Source organism: Podarcis pityusensis, assembly GCF_964106645.2.
Source record: "Podarcis pityusensis genome assembly, chromosome: 2".
NCBI lineage: Eukaryota > Metazoa > Chordata > Lepidosauria > Squamata > Lacertidae > Podarcis > Podarcis pityusensis.
Window position 1 is genome coordinate 35,317,494 of NC_138029.1, and position 16,797 is coordinate 35,334,290.

Consider the following 16,797-nt stretch of genomic DNA (forward strand, 5'->3'; position numbering starts at 1 on the left):
TTTCTTAACTTTGAACTGTATCAGATCACCTTCAATGTTGCATTTTTAAATTGCTGCGACCTGTTCAGGAACCTTAAGGTCAGGGCAGGTAATAAATCAAAATAAATAATAATAATATACACCGGCTCCTGGCATCCGAAACACACTCTTCAGAGTAGATTCCCACTGCACTTGTAGGAGTCATGCAGCTCTTTCAAAAAACCAAAACAACACGCCTGCTTGAGTCATGTGGGCATTGGCCGCAAATGTCAGTTCACATTGGATTGCCAAACGAGCTGCTTTGCCTCAGGGCTAGCAAGTTGCCCAACCCACCTGTGATGAGAAAGGAGCAGCGTGTAGTTTTCTGAATTATGACTCTTCTACTGCTCTTTAAAGACTTCGAATGGGTGAGTGCAAATCATCATGAACCAAATGGGTAACTCAGTCTCTTGTGCATGTAACTGCCAGGCCTCTCATGCAAAATGTCCTGCCAAAGCTATGGGCAGAGAATCTTGTCCACATTAGGTCAGAAATAAATGAAAGCAGTGGATAGATTTAGCATTGCCGCAGGGCAGAAACATAAAGATTATTTTTGCCAAATAGTTTAGCGATAAGATATTCATGAACGGTGGTTGTTGCTGTTGTTTTTTTAAATGGTGTTGTCCTTACATTCCACTGTATTTGGGTTTTGCTGCTTCTTTTGATTATATGTTCTGCCTATCACTTTCAAAAGCTGCCTTGAAAGTATCTGAAAAGGTGGGGTAGAAATAAATTGAAATAAGACTGCTAATGCTTCTTAGATTCACAGTGTGCTACAAGAGCCACTTGGTAAATGACTGCCTCTGTTGCATAATTACATAAGCCTACAACCTCTTTTCTTTTGTTTTACTTCAAAGTTCATTACGCTGCAGGAGGGTGTTAATACACTTAATCAAAAAGTGAATTGGGTTAGCTCGAACTCCCCTGCTGCTGACGTGATGTTGAAAAACGAGTGAGGAAGGATATAGGTGAAATGCAAAAGTATCCCTCAATGCTTTTGAGAGTAAAGGCCCAGAGGAGGAAATGCATTTGTCCTGGCCTTCGTTCTTGCACAAACTCCGTGGGTTTTGCAATGCTAAGGTTTCAAAACACACTTCCAAATGACCTTCTCCCTTTTCCCTACCCTGCCCCGTCCAGGTACTCGTAATGGAGCTAAATGATGAAGAAGCAGAGCAGGTGGTTGACCATTCAGAGGCGGACCTCCTCCAGGATCAGGAAGGCTATAGGTGGAAAGGTCACGAGCGGCTCAAAACTAAAGATGGGCCTGTTCGGTTTGAACCAGGCTTCCAGCCCTTTGTCTTGGTCCAGTGTCAGCCGCCAGCTGTGGTCACTTCGCTGGCCCTTCACTCGGAATGGAAACTCGTAGCCTTTGGTACAAGCCATGGTTTTGGGCTCTTTGATCATCAGCAGAAGCGGCTGGTCTTTGTCAAGTAAGGGGGTTACTTCCTGATTTAGATAGATAGATAGATAGATAGATAGATAGATAGGTAATTTTTAAATTGTATTCCTGACACAGTGTAGGGTTTAGGTGAAAGTCTTGCATTGAACGTCCAGCCATTTTCAAAAGCCACGTGCTTAAACAGGGTTTTCCTGCCAGACTGGTGAGGCGTAGTGCTAAGGGTTCAACCAGTGAACTGGAAGTCCTGGATAAAAAGTTCGGGCAGGAAATTACTTAGGCAAAGCATTTTCCTCCCAGCCTTAGGCTTAGATCTGCAATAGCTTCTCCTGATTGTTTAAGCGGGTTCTCACAGTGGCCCTCCAGATGCCATAGGAAGCTTGCAAGCAGGGCTGAACACAGCAACGCTCTCCCCGCCTGCAGTTTCCTGAAAAGTGGCATTCAAAAGCACACTGCCTCCGACAGTGGAGGCAGAGCAGAGCTGTCATGGCTAGTAGCCACTGACAGCCTTATCCCTCTCCTTGAATTTATCTAATCCTCTTTTAAAGTCGTCATGGTGGCCCTCATGGCGTCTTGCCAGAGCAAGTTGCATAGTTTTAAGTACGCACTGTGTTAAGAAGTTGTTTTGTCTGTCCTGGATCTTCCGGCATTCAGCTTCTCTGGATGTCCTTGAGTTCTAGTGTTATAGGAGAGAGGGAGGAAAAACTTCCTCATCCACTTTTTCTATACGGACACCATGCGTCACGTTATATGCTTCTGTCATAATGGCTTTTTCTCGACTTTTCTCTCAAGTTACAAAGCCCCACTTGTGTGGGGGTGGGTAGACAGCAGGTACCCCCAACATATTCAGGAATTGGGGAGTTGGAGAGAACTCTGCCTTCCTCCTAGCCCCCACAAAATGCTGAGATCCATCCCTGGCGGCCGAGGATTACCATACTCCAAAGCAGGAAGTTGTTTCCTGACCACAGCTTAGTCAACACTATTAGGCTCAGGCAGGCGTGCTCTCTTGGAGTCCAAAGGTCTTCTCTTCTCCCTTTTGTTGCCTTGGGGACAAAGGGAGGCTGAGCCCTCCCTTCCTCCTGATCATTATGGGGAGAAGGTTTTCCCCACAAATGTTACAGTACACTTCCGCGAAATTAATACTGGTGTGTCCTACAGAGTGATAAAAATCATCAAAGTAATGCATTTAAAGTGCTACGTAAATCCTAAATAGTATAATCCTTGTGGAATGTAAGGGCAAGGCAGTGTAGCACTGTTTTTGAAAAGGAAAACAAAAACACACCATCAGATTTACTTTGAATCCTCATGGCTGTTGAGAAACACCGAAATGGATTTTACTGATGGAATACCTTTAGAGCCTTCTAGGAAAACTTTAGTAATTGCCAACATTCCACAAAAGCAAATACTGTGAACAATATAAAGTGTGCAGTTCAGAATAGTTCTGGTTTTCTGAATGCTCTCTTGCCTGGTTTGAGAACTGCAGGCAAAAAGCAGCAGCATTGTCCCATGTTGCTTTACATCTGGGATGGCCACCTCAGATGATGTTGGGCTCCCAAGTCCCATCAGCCATAGCCTATGGGCAGGGATTATGAGACCTGCAGTCCAACAAGTATTTGCAGGACTACAGTTTCTTACCCCTGATGCAAAGCAACTAAAGGCCTTGCCAATGCCTGTGCACGGTATTTCAGACCTCTGCGCTGCAAAATGTGGTAACTCTCTTAATGGGCTTCCAATGTGTGGCTGCAACTTGACCAAAAAACAGTTTGGTTTAAAAAGGGAAACTGAGCCAACCCTGTTAATTTCCTTCTAGGTGTACCTTGCATCCCAGTGACCAACTGGCCTTGGAAGGCCCTCTTTCCAGAGTGAAGTCTTTAAAGAAGTCCCTCCGCCAGTCCTTCCGACGAATGCGAAGGAGCAGGGTGTCTAACAGAAAGCGACGAACTGCAGAGGTGAGGGGCTGCGCTGTCTGGGCTTCACGTACAGTGGTACCTCGGGTTACAGACGCTTGAGGTTACAGATGCTTGAGGTTACAGACTCCGCTAACCCAGAAATAGTACCTCGGGTTAAGAAGTTTGCTTCAGGATGAGAATAGAAATTGCGCAGCGGTAGCAGGAGGCCCCATTTGCTAAAGTGGTACCTCAGGTTAAGAACAATTTCAGGTTAAGAATTTACCTCCAGAACGAATTAAGTTCTTAACCCGAGGTTCCACTGTATTCAGCAAAGCTCTGGTGCTACTCATGACGTTAGAAAAAGCCCCCTTGTACAGTATTGGATCTCAGCCTTGCCACTCATGGCATTGATATGTCATATGAGGAGGAGATTCGGGCAGCTATAGGCTAATCCTTTTGGAGGAGAATTGTGCCGGTTTCCTGGAGTACAGCAAACTTAGTCTTCTGCCATCATAAAGAGGTGCAAAAGGATTCATTACATGGCCTTAAAGCATTCTATTTTTCAAAAATAGTTTCTCTTCTTCAAAGCAAGCATCCCTATAAGAAATGGCTTTTTTTGGAACTGGCTTGACTTCTTTTTATTAAAACCACCTGACACCAGCTAACATGCATATTACTGTATAACACACCCCCATGTATAAGACGCCCTCTATTTTTGGAGACTCCAAATTGAGAAAATGGGGGGAGATTTTATCCGTGTATAAGACGACCCACAATTTTGAACATCATTTTTTAATAATAAAAAAAACCCTAGTCTTATACACAGAAAAGTATGGTATATATATATATTTAAAGATGCCATTTTATCATTCTAATCTCATTATCTGCCCACTTGAGAGATGCTAAATTGAATCGGGCCTTTAGTGTGGTGGTCTCTACACTTTGCAATGGTCTCCCTTACGTATTAGGCAATGTCTGTTGTCTTTTTGACACCTACTGCAGACCTCCTTCTTCTGGCCTTTAAAGCACAGATCTTTATCTCAATCTGTGCTTATATTGGAACTATTTTAACTGCTGTTTGCATTGTTGGAATTGTTTCCATTTTCTGTATGGAATGGTTTTTATCTGTTTTATGGCTGTAACTGTTTTATTTGCTTTTATAAATGTATATTTTTTTCTGTTGCAAACTGCCCTGGGACCTTACGGTAAAGGGCAGGTAAGAAATCTAATAAAACAAATGAAAAGGGGTTGCTTGCTTAGTTCTCATTTTTGTTTTGCGGGCAGGTACAAGAGGGAATTTCCAGGCATGATCATGGCGCATTGCAGGAGATAGAGCTAGCTCCTGTCCAGCGGAAGATTGAAGCGCGGTCAGCAGAGGACTCTTTCACTGGCTTCGTTCGCACCTTGTATTTTGCCGACACCTTCTTACGAGACAGTGAGTAAGACCAGCTTCTATGTGCTTGAACAATATATTACACCCACAAAGTAATGTATATGGGTAGATAAAACCAGCAAAGTCTGGCCTGGGGGTATAAGGAATGGTCTTGCTTGCTTTCCCTTGGCGATATGTGAAACTTTGGCTTATGGGCTTTGTTATCTCTGGTCCAGGTTCCCGGCACTGCCCCTCCTTATGGGCTGGCACCAATGGGGGCACAGTCTATGCCTTCTGTCTGCGTGTTCCTCCAGCCGAGAGAAGAATGGATGAGCCTGTCCGAGCAGAGCAGGGTGAGTGAAAAGATCAGACGACTTTCGATTTAGATGAAATAGCTGCCCCCCAGATTTAGGATTGAAGGTACCTTTGTAAAATGCCCTGGTGATGAAACCACAGAGACTCCCATCATCCTCTGCCTGTTGGCCATGCTGGACTGGGGCTGATGGGAGTTGGAGTCCAACAACATCCAGAAGGTTGCACACTTCCCACCACCTGACTCTTGAGAAGCCTTAGTGCTGAATGTGGAGTAGGGTGTCAGAATCTGGGTGCGCATTCTGGAAGAGCAAAACAAGAGCAAAACATTTCACTGCAGGACTGTACCAGCCCCCAGGCATGTGCTCTGATTCTTTTAGGAACAGCATTTTTTGGTAAATAATGTGGTTTTCTGAAGGAAACGGTCTTGTACATAAACACCTACCTAGAAATGTTATGAGCTTGGGCAACAGTTTTTACTTCATTTTAGCCTCTGTACTTTTTTGGAAAAGTCCTTAACACACCATAAAACAAGCCCAAGGGCTGTTTGTAAATGTTTCTCTCTGGTCACAAAAATCTGGAAAATATTTCGTGTTTAAAAGTCAGGAGGGTCATCCAGCCAGACATAAGAGATGGAATTCATTTCCATAACCACATCTATAGGACGGTTATGTGTATTTTCCTTACAGATCTAAGGAAGGTGGCTCGGCAGCTTCCCCTTTGGCTTCATGTGCCATTAATCACAGTTCAACCTCCAATACAGAAGTAGGCAAATTCCAGAGCTGCTTTGTCTTTTACAGAAACCCACCAAGCAGAGCAAAGTGTAAAAGATATGAAGGATTAAAACACAAAACAAAATAGGGCATCTTTGAGCACATTCTCAGCCTAGGAACTTGTTTTTAGTGCTGGAACTGAACTGAGCGCTCAGTGGTGTCACAAAAAATGTCTCCTGGTTTGGTTTTCTGCATTTCACAGTCTTATTTAGCCAGAAATAGTTGTTTTGTCTTTGTGGTGAAGCAACTGGGAGCCAGGAACTCTTGTTTATCATCGCTAATCATCTAGAGATCTACCACTAGACCCTGACCTTCATTTTGTCCCGTCCCCTCAATACCTATACTTGCCTTTGTACAGTGTAAAAAGTGGCTTTTTGACTGCACCCAAAGAAATAATTATGCAGTTTCTATGCGGCATCACAGCTTAAATACTTCAGTTCTCCTCTAAACTCAATCACTTTTTAATGCTTATGTGTGTACAGTGGTACCTCTGGTTAAGAATTTAATTCGTTCTGGAGGTCCGTTCTTAACCTGAAACTGTTCTTAACCTGAAGCACCACTTTAGCTAATGGGGCCTCCCTCTGCCACCACTGTGCGATTTCTGTTCTCATCCTGAAGCAAAGTTCTTAACCTGAGGTATTATTTCTGGGTTAGTGGAGTCTGTAACCTGAAGCGTCTGTAACCCGAGGTACCACTGTATTGTATTTGTATCCAACCCTTCTTCCAAGGAGCTTTGAGTACCATATGTAGTTCCTTTTGGCCACAACCACCCTGTGTGGTAGGTTAAGCTGAGAGATAGTGACAGGCCTCAAGTCAGCCGATGAGCTTCATGGCGGAGTAGGAATTTAAACCTGGGTCTCCCCACTCCTAATCCGAATCTCTAACCACAATGGATTGGGTCCAGTGCTGACGTGCAACACTGGGTTCAGTCCAATATTTCCTCTCTGCTGCCCTTTGTATGTCCAGCATGGTAGCTGGGTTCTGCGAGAAGAAAGTGTGCCTTGTCGGAACAGTTTGCTTCTCTCTGAACCAAACCTCCTGCCTCATTTGGCGTGTGCTTTCTGCTGTCTCTCCAGCCAAAGAGATCCAGCTCATGCACAGAGCTCCTGTTATCGGGATCGTTGTTCTGGATGGCCAGAGCACTCCCCTTCCAGAGCCGCTGGAAGTGGCCCATGACCTTTCCAAGAGTCCCAACATGCAAGGGAGCCACCAGCTTCTCGTGGTGTCGGAAGAACAGCTTAAGGTAACACAATAGCATTCTTGTGTATATGCATGCTCTTTGCCTATTGGAATAGAGCAGCCAGAGAAATTATAGTATGAGAATTCATTTCCTCTTGCAGATCCTTCCTGGAATTTGCTTGTTTTGAGGTGATACTTGGTTGTCACCTTTGCTGAAGGGCATGTTCAGATTTGGGGAGGTGGAAAAGCATACTGTATGCTTGGAAGTTTGCAAAGATTCCAACCTTCCCTGCCACCTGAGCAGATCATAGAGTTATGATACACTTTCCCTACTCCTGAATTTGATATTCTGCCCATAGATGCTTCTCTAGAAAGTGGCAGAGTTGGGCTAAGGAAAAAAGACTCTGTTCAGGGATTTTGACTGCAAACCGGCGCTCTGCTTATTTTTATGTATCTGAGGATTGATATTTGCAAGCCCTGATAATCAGACTTGATATGACCTAGCCATGTGAGAGATGCTTGCAAATCCCTTATGTACAGCAGTGAGCGGCAGCAAAGTTTAGCTACTCCTTCCCTTGCCGCTGTCAGAAATCCAGGCTTTTTTGCTGCTGAAGGCGGGAGAGAGACTACACAGCTCCTTTTTGGCAGCTAGACTTAAAGCATGCTGCTTTGCTGCCACACACCAGCAGGAAACTCATTACGCATTGACTGGAGATTGGATGGCTCTTGCATGAATGAAGGATTTAATACGCAGCTTGTTTACGTTGGCAGGTTTTCACGTTGCCCAAAGTCAGCTCCAAACTGAAACTTAAATTGACGGCCCTGGAAGGCTGCCGGCTTCGGAAGGTGACAGTGACCAACTTTGCCAGCTGTAAGAGTGAGCACAGTGAGAATGACCTGGCTGTTCTGACGAACCTGGGAGACATCCAGATCATTTCCCTGCCTGCACTCAAGATACAAGTGCGCTACCCCTGTATCCGCAAGGAGGATGTGAGTGGCATTGCCTCCTGTGTCTTCACCAGATATGGGCAAGGTAACAACATGGTCATCCACAGGTTACCAAGCTCCATTGTGTTAGGTCTTGGAAGCCTTTCTGCCTCTTGTACAAAATAGATAAATGTGGGGTGGGGGAGAGAAGGGGGAGTTATTTTGTCCCTCTATCCACAATAATGTGAAAGCAAGAAAGAAAAATATTAGTTGGGATAGTAGTATCTGCTTTGAAGGTGACCCGGAAACTACAATTAATCCAGAATGTGGCAGCTAAACTGGTGACTGGGAGCAGCCGCCGAGACCACATAGCACCGGTCTTGAAAGACCTACATTGGCTCCCAGTACGTTTCCGAGCACAATTCAAAGTGTTAGTGCTGATCTTTAAAGCCCTAAATGGCCTCGGTCCAGTATATCTGAAGAAGCGTCTCCACCCCCATCGTTCTACCCAGACACTGAGGTCCAGCACCGAGGGCCTTCTGGAGGTTCCCTCACTGCGAGAAGCCAAGTTAGAGGGAACCAGGCAGAGGGCCTTCTCGGTAGTGGCACCCGCCCTGTGGAACGCCCTCCCACCAGATGTCAAAGAGAACAACAACTACCAGACTTTTAGAAGACCTCTGAAGGCAGCCCTGTTTAGGGAAGCTTTAATGTTTGATGGATTACTGTATTTTAATATTTTGTTGGAAGCCACCCAGAGTGGCTGGGGAAGCCCAGCCAGATGGGCAGGGTGTATATAATAAATTATTATTGTTATTACTACTACTACTACTACTATTTTAATTATAATAATTAAAATTTTATACTACCCTTCATCCGAAGATCCCAGGATCGTTCACAACATAAAAATACAAAATGAGAATACAAAATACATAATAAAACCTAAACAAGCCAGTAACCCCCCCTCTCACAAATACATTTAAAAAGCCATAGAATGTTAATCAGCCAAATGCCTGGTTGAAGAGAAACATTTTTGCTTGGTGCCTGAAGATATGTAATGAAGATGCCAGGAGAGCCTCCCGAGGGGAGAGAATTCCACAAACAGGGAGCCACTGAAGAAAAGGCCCATTCCCATGTTGCCACCCTCTAGACCTCACGTTGAGGAAGCACATGCAGAAAGGCCTGAGATTATGAACGCAGGGTCTGGTTCGGTTCATATACAAAGAGGCGGTCCTTGAAGTACTGCAGTCCTGAGCTGTTTAAGGCTTTGTAGGTCAAATCCAGCACTTTGAATTGGGCCTGGAAACTAACTGGCGGCCACTGCAGTCAGGCCAAGATTAGTGTTATATGCTCACACCATCTTGCCCCAGTGAGCAACCTGATCCCCAGCTGAAACTTCTGAACCATCTTCAGAGGCAGCCCTATGTATAATGCATTGCAGTAATCTAACTTAGAGCATATTAAGTTAAAAAATGGTTTACACAGGGGTCTGAAAAGAGTGCGCTTGAGAGAACATTGCATGAGAATCAGACAAACATACAGTATTTGGATCTTTCCATGCATAGGAGTCCCAGAGATCTAGCTGAGAAATATTAAATAGTAACATGGGATCTCTTTAAAAAAATCTGTCACAAGCACCAAGCATGACTTTGGAAAGTGCTCATGCAGCTGAGCCTTTGTATGTTTACTCTGAAGTTAATTCCAGGTCCGGTCCGCCCCCCCCCCCCCAATTGCCCTTGCTTCAAAATAAGTGTATGTGGGTTTGCAGCCTTAAGCTTAGTCTTCTGAGTGAGTAAGATTTGTAAAAATGTATTTTGGGAAACTCTTGTGGGACGCTTTCTGCATCTGTGCATGCACAACTTGCCATTTCTCCATCTTTCTCCTCTGCAGGGTTCTATCTTATCTCCCCGTCAGAGTTTGAGAGGTTTTCACTTTCCCCAAAGTGGCTGGTTGAACCACGATGCTTAGTAAAAGTACCTGAAAACACAGGCAACAGCCATGTGCACAGCACACCTGGTGTGGAGAAGGCATCAAGGATATCCAAGTATGAATGATTGTGGCATTTGTATTGTGTGGATGATAGAAAGGGTGCAACATTCTACTTTGTATTGCTGGTTTTGTGTGTTGAATATGACATGCGTAGCCATGGGAACTGCAACAAAGGAGGCCCATGGTCACTCTGGAAAGGGGTTAGGGTTGCTGTCCTGCCGCCATATGCACCTACATGATCTGACAATGCCTCTGCTCATCCCCTAATGCAGGCATAGGCAAACTTGGCCCTCCAGATGTTTAGGGACTACAACTCCCATCATCCCTAGCTAACAGGACCAGTGGTCAGGAATGATGGGAATTGTAGTCCCAAAACATCTGGAGGGCCAGGCTTCGGGGTGCCTGTTTTAAATGAGTTTGCCTATGCCTGCCCTAATGCCATCCCAATGTACTGACAAGGCTTTCCTTATCTGCCACCCACTATTCATTGTTCTTATTGAAATAAGAAGTGGTTTTAAAAATGCTGAAGTTGCATATTGCCATATGTTCTGGTGCTGAGATTCTACCACCTGTGGAATGACTCGCCACAAAACAAAGCCTTCTGAGCTGGGTACAACATACAGTCCCCAGGCTGTGTAATCATTTTGTGTGTGCACTAGGTGGGATGGTTAAAGGGTAGCAGCAAAATATGTCAGAACTGGTACATGTCAATTCTAGCTAACCACCTAACCATCTCCTAGTTGCCATAAGCGGATACGCCTCTGCCTAGACCGCTGATGGGGGTTCACATGGGGGAATATATATCTCCCTATCGGTCTATCCCTAGATGTAGAAAATCAATCAGTCGTTTTATTTGTATGACACGTTTCCAAAGCTAAAGCCATGCTGAAGGCAGAATACAACATGTACAAAATTTACAAGCATAACAAAAGTAGTCTTAAAGAAAAAATCAGAACATAGAGAAGGGTTGTTGTTGTTTTGCTTACTCTTCTTCTTGATACGTTAGTTTTCAATATGCTGGGGAATTTTATAAGGATGAGCAGTCATGTGAACTCCCACACAAATTTTGAACTGACTTAAAAGCTGAAGGTTTTTTAAGAGGCAGAATGTACCTGTCAAAGTAGTGCAGTGTAAACCAAGGGTGCTTGACTTTCTGTGTGCCTATGATAATTGCATCTGACTTGCAATGTCTAGGGGGTTGGAATTGGTTTATGATCTTGTCTAATTGACTCTTCTTTCTATCTTCTGCAGTAGCAAGGAATCGGGACGGAGTACCAGTGATCCGGGTGCAGATGGTAAGAAAAATGTGAATGTACAGAGAGAAATTGCTGGTCCAGTGCTGCTTGCTTAGTAATGTAACATAACATCCAGTTTGGATTACTCCAGTAGTGCAGTACAGGAAACAGCCCATGAAGGCAGGTCAGAAACTCAGATTGGCTTAGGATCTAGCTCAAAGGGTGTTGGCTTGTTTCAATAGGAGGGATAATGTCTTAAGAGCTTCATGGAGTACCAGTTTGTTTCTGGACACAATACAAAGTGCTGGTTGTGACTTGTAAAGCCCTCAGCCTAGGACTTGGGGTACTTATGTCCCATGTCAACCTACAAAGTTAAGATCTTCAATTGGAGGCCCAGTCTTCTGGAGGCCCAGTCTGCTTGTTTCCTTTTCAAGGTAGGGAACTTTAAAAAATGGGAGAAGGCATTTTGTGCCGCAGGAGCATAGGTTGGTGGAAGTATATTTGGTACAGCTGCTTGTATGTTGGCTTCAAATTCTAAAATAGGCTCTTAAAGAAAAGACCAGATCATGATCTTCATCACTCAGAGGAGTAATAGATTGTCATAATCGGGTTAACTTGCCCTTTTAAAGAACTTCAAAGGGTGGATATGCCAAGCATAATGGGTTGTCTTCAACTATGTTTTACCCAGAGTAGAACCACTGAAATGAATGGCCCTAAGTTAGTCATGTCTATTTATTTTAATGGCTCTACTCTGAGTAGAACTTACATTGAATACAACCCAATAGATCTAATTTGGGGGAGCTTTGTGAGTTTCTTTGTATCGTGGGAATTGACTGCCTTAACATTTGTCTGATTTGCCTTTCAGAGAGGACACATGGCAGATTGATGGAGCATGCCCTGCTCAATGATGAGAGTGAGAAAGACATGATTTCTTTCGTGCTATAGGGGTGGAGGGACGGGCATTCTGTGGGAATTGGCTTGAGCCACTTTATTCACTTGCTTCTGGTTATTGAGTCTGCTCCCCTCCTTAATACCAGCAGCCATACAACATTAGGTAGATTTCTCTTAGGGATGTTGTCTTCATGAGTTTGCCTCAGTTAGGCAGGCAGTTGACCAGTAACATACCTGAACATGTCTATATTTGTGTACAGCTGCCCAATGGCATCTCATAATTGCTCTTTGGTGTTTAGCACATTAGTATCCAGCAGACATTCAGAGTTCTGTGGCTATTGCACTAGGAGGACTTGATCTACACATTGGGCAATGGATATCCCAACATCGTGTCCACATCTGTAAAATGGGAATAAATTGTGACCTATCTCACATGAATTTTCGTGAGGGTAAACACAAAGCCTTCAGAAGCATTTTGCCATTTTAAAACTGGTACATTTAATAGTGAGTAAACTTGCTATACAGTAGTACCTCGGGTTAAGTACTTAACTCGTTCTGGAGGTCCGTTCTTAACCTGAAACAGTTCTTAACCTGAAGCACTACTTTAGCTAATGGGGCCTCCTGCTGCCGCCGCGCCGCCGGAGCATGATTTCTGTTCTCATCCTGAAGCAAAGTTCTTAACCCGAGGTAATATTTCTGGGTTAGCGGAGTCTGTAACCTGAAGCGTATGTAACCCGAGGTACCACTGTACTGACATACGTTGTTGTTGGGTGCTTCCAGAGCTGGCAGCTCCCAATCATTGCTGTTCTGCTTTAAGGTGGAAGTGGGATAGCAGATTTCTAAACACTCTGTAGCCAAGTGGTCAGTCCCTCTTTCCTCAATTGTTGGAGAGAAGCAATTTTCATTGGGATCTTTGTATGTATGGGACGAGTTAAATAGCCCCCTCCCCTCACTGAACCTCTGCTGCAATTTGGGGTGGGGGGAGGGAGATAATGACCAGAACAGTAGCTTAATAGCAGCTATATTGACTATAAGTAGGTTGGATTTGAGGGGAAGGAAGTAAAAGCCTAATGGGGAAATTGTGAGAGAGGGTATTTCAATCACAGTATCATGCCAGTGCCCTGTAAAAAGTGACTGAACAAAATGTGGTTATTCCACAGTAAATGTCTGGTGTGGAAGCAGCCAGTGTTTCAGTGTTTAATTCAGCCATGAGAGTAGGGTCTGTGGAGAAATTGCCCCAAATAGAGATACCAGAAATGCTATTATTTGTGTACATGGTTGCCAAAAGAAACATCCTACGCATGTTGGCTTCAGCTGGGGTGGACCATTTTGTGCACATCTGCCACTATGCACATGTTTCCTTTTTGACATGGCACTACAAATGCTGGCATCCAACTTTAAAGACTTTGTTTGGCGAAATTATGGATTTAAAGGGGAAAAAAAACCTAAACTTGAGACCTAAGCAACCTTGAGAAACACAAAGTATGCACACCCTTTTCTCTTTTGAATGCTAGCTGCAAGCTTTTATGCCACATAGTATTCTTTCTGAAGTGCAACTGAGCAAGCTAAAATAATATCTGTATGTCTATGTTTGGTGTCCTCCTTGGCACATTGGTTGTGAGACGCTGGCAATTGTTTAGCACAACAGGATTGTATTCAGTTACCCTGAATCTAAACAAAGTTATTGCCCAACTTTTAATCAAATACATTCCAGACATAGATCTGTTATATTAGACAGTGAGTTGAACACAACATCATCAACTAGATGTCATCCTTCCTTAAGGATAAAATCTGAATTTCATGTCAGCTCTGTAGGAATGGTTAAAGTTTGTTTATTTATTAATGGTACTTATCTGCTGCTCAGTAGCAAAGTTACCTGGACAGCTTAATAGCAATGAAAGCATTAAAATATAAACCGCAATAAGCTAAAATAAAATGAATTCTGCATGAAAATTCCAGCAAGAGAGAAGGAAATCAATTTAAAAGTCCTGTCACAGAATCTTTGGAAGATGGGGCTTAAAAAAACAACTGTTCCAACAGTGGAAGTAAAACTGCTTCTTGAATACTAGAGATTGAAGAATATATGCACTTATTTCGCATGAATGTTTTTTCCCTCCCTTTTCAGAAGTTCTAAAAGAGATCCAAAGCACTCTGGAGGGTGGAAAAGGGTGAGTGTCCATGGTTTCTCTTAGAACTTGGGGAGTTAAATTGTTCTGTCCTTGTGATAGAAGGGGAGTGACATAGTGAACATCTGAAAACATGTATTTAGCAACCCTGAAACCTAGTGCTGTGTTCCTCAATGGCTTCCTTCACATTCTCAAATATTTAACCTCCTGTTAAGTCTGCTGCCAACACTGAACAGATTCTGTACTTCTCTGTACATTGTGATATGAGGGTGGTTGTTGTTGTTTTGCTTTCTAATTAAGATCTTTTCACCCAACTTGAGTTGAGATACCCACTATCCCAATCTTGTGAATAGCTCAGGGCAGACGTAAGTCTTTCATTTTTAGGACTTGTCGACCAGGAAGGAGATACAGATCTAAAAACAACATTAAGTCAGCTGGTGTCGAAGAGGAGGGTGGGTGAATTGGGTCCCATGGATTTACTCCCAGGCACTAGGGAGGCAATTCTTCTTTTGCAAAAGGAGAACCAGTAGAATACAGGTTGCCACATATGACTTACTTTTAGGATTTGATGGGGGGATGGAAGTGGGAGAGAAGGCGCCTCTATGTACAGGCATATGGAGATTTTGGTGTTGAGAACCAGAATGGTACAAGTTGTCTGTCACAGTTTCCATATGGCGATTTTGTCTTTGCAGGAGTTATAGTGACAAAAACTCAAGGAGAATTCAAGTAGGACACAGACTAAGCAATGGAGGAGGTATGTGGTTATATATGCTATAGCTGTATTTAGAGAAAACAGTATGATTTGTTATAAAAATACATCTTTATGTAGCTTCCTTATGCCAAAACTGGTGTCTTACAAACCATGAACAGAAAACTTGAAGCTTCTGCTCATGGTTTGTAACAGATCAGTTTTTCATTTTGTCTGAATATGGGAAACAGTAGCTTCCACAAATAATAATTTGTTTAACAGAGATTTGACCTCAGTGCTTGGCCTCCTCTGCTGTCTTCATGCAGTTTTGTTCTTGAGATGATGGCTGCCAATGCCTTCTAGAGTATTTTTATGTCTCTCCCATTCCAATTCACCTCTGCAAAAAAGTACTTGACAGAAATGAGGAAGTAACTTCTCACTTTTCTCCCATTCTCTGCCATTTTCATCCTTAAAGGTAGACTGCAGCTGGGAACCTGGCCAGAGTTCACTCTATAAACCAACATTACTTAAAAAGCAGAACTTGATGCCCCAACTTGGGCGGCATGTAGACTGTTCCTCTGCCAGCTCCCACCAATGATGTATAACAGGAGATAGGGACATTGCAGAAATTATATGCAACCGTCAAAAGTGTTACTTCAGGATGCTGAATGCCTTGCTGTTGTGAGACTGGCATTTTCAAAACATTAGTTTGTGTCCAATTATATATTTGAGTCCAGCCAGGCTGGGACACACACACACATTCTTCACCAAAAACATACCCATGCGTTTTCACAAAAGTGCAATATGCATTAGACTATGCACAACAAAAGGGACGCAGGTGGCACTGTGGGTTAAACCACAGAGCCTAGGACTTAACGATCAGAAGGTCGGCGGTTCGAATCCCAGTGACAGGGTGAGCTCCTGTTGCTCGGTCTCTGCTCCTGCCAACCTAGCAGTTCGAAAGCACATCAATGTGCAAGTAGATAAATAGGTACTGCTCCGGCGGGAAGGTAAACGCTGTTTCCGTGCGCTGCTCTGGTTTGCCAGAAGCGGCTTAGTCATGCTGGCCACATGACCCGGAAGCTGTACGCCGGCTCCCTCGGCCAATAAAGCAAGATGAGTGCCGCAACCCCAGAGTCGGTCACGACTGGACCTAATGGTCAGGGGTCCCTTTACCTTTACCTATGCCCAATAAAGCAACAGCCTCTTCAGGTTGTGTAAAATAATTCTGCCCTTTTCTCTTCCCAGCAGAATGATTGTGCTCCTGCAGTGTCTCCGTGATGTCTGACGTTTGGAAAGAGTGCCATAACACTACTGACTACAGGCCCACCGTCCACTGGAAGAGACATCCACTGACCGTGGCCTTGGCTTCAGTTGCAGGGCTGAGTCTTGCCTGGCCACTCACCTGCTTATCATCCTCTTCACTGTGCCTCACCTGAAGCCCTCATTTTCTCTGAGATGCCAGCCTTGCACTAAGGCTGGAATGCTTCCCTTGGCCTGTTTCCCTTCATGCCTCTGGATATGTTTTTGCAATTCTTCAATCGTTTGCACAATTTCTTTTAAAATAAAATATTTCTACTGGGATGGGTTTTAAATTATAAATATTACTGCCTTGGGTGCAGAGATTTTTTAAAAAAATAAATACTGTTACCTCTGACTAAGATTATTTTTTGTACATTTTTTTTTAAAAAAATCATACTGGGTGTTTGTTCAATAGAGATATTTTAGAAGAGTTCTTTTTTTAAAAAAAATCTTGAATGAAATAATATATGTCATTTTAGATTCCTGTGGCTGCTGTAACTTTTTTTTTCTCCTTCAAATGAGGAAATTGCAAGGGGTTTGGGTTTTTTTGGTCATGTTACTGTTAAGTAGTTTTGCAGACTCAGGTAGTTTCTTATTTTTGTAGCTGATCAGAGCTGGAAAAAATAATCAAATTTAACTTGATTTGTGTGTGGACACTACATTGAACTGTTGTGAAATAAACCCGTACTTTTAACATGCTTTT

General features: G+C 43.5%; 2 protein-coding genes across 4 annotated transcripts in view; both read left to right on the forward strand.

Annotated features, from left to right (window-relative positions):
- The window catches only part of LOC308470549 (melanin-concentrating hormone receptor 1-like), a 146,776-nt gene extending 134,833 nt beyond the window's left edge, over positions 1 to 11,943 (forward strand). The window contains exon 3 of the transcript XR_013982473.1: positions 11,479 to 11,943. The gene's annotated coding sequence lies outside the window, so the exon portion shown is untranslated. The remainder of the gene's footprint in view (positions 1 to 11,478) is intronic.
- The window catches only part of LLGL2 (LLGL scribble cell polarity complex component 2), a 68,146-nt gene extending 51,354 nt beyond the window's left edge, over positions 1 to 16,792 (forward strand). For 2 of the 3 annotated variants that reach the window (XM_080993633.1, XM_080993635.1), the window contains exons 15-26: positions 1,156 to 1,448; positions 3,225 to 3,363; positions 4,588 to 4,738; positions 4,912 to 5,028; positions 6,837 to 7,003; positions 7,711 to 7,972; positions 9,754 to 9,907; positions 11,104 to 11,147; positions 11,953 to 12,000; positions 14,104 to 14,146; positions 14,797 to 14,858; positions 16,041 to 16,792. In XM_080993633.1, coding sequence (XP_080849759.1) covers positions 1,156 to 1,448; positions 3,225 to 3,363; positions 4,588 to 4,738; positions 4,912 to 5,028; positions 6,837 to 7,003; positions 7,711 to 7,972; positions 9,754 to 9,907; positions 11,104 to 11,147; positions 11,953 to 12,000; positions 14,104 to 14,146; positions 14,797 to 14,858; positions 16,041 to 16,048 — 1,488 coding nt within the window. In that variant the 3' untranslated portion in view covers positions 16,049 to 16,792. The remainder of the gene's footprint in view (positions 1 to 1,155; positions 1,449 to 3,224; positions 3,364 to 4,587; positions 4,739 to 4,911; positions 5,029 to 6,836; positions 7,004 to 7,710; positions 7,973 to 9,753; positions 9,908 to 11,103; positions 11,148 to 11,952; positions 12,001 to 14,103; positions 14,147 to 14,796; positions 14,859 to 16,040) is intronic. The other variant, XM_080993634.1, reaches the window with a different exon arrangement.
- Positions 16,793 to 16,797: the final 5 nt, after the last annotated feature.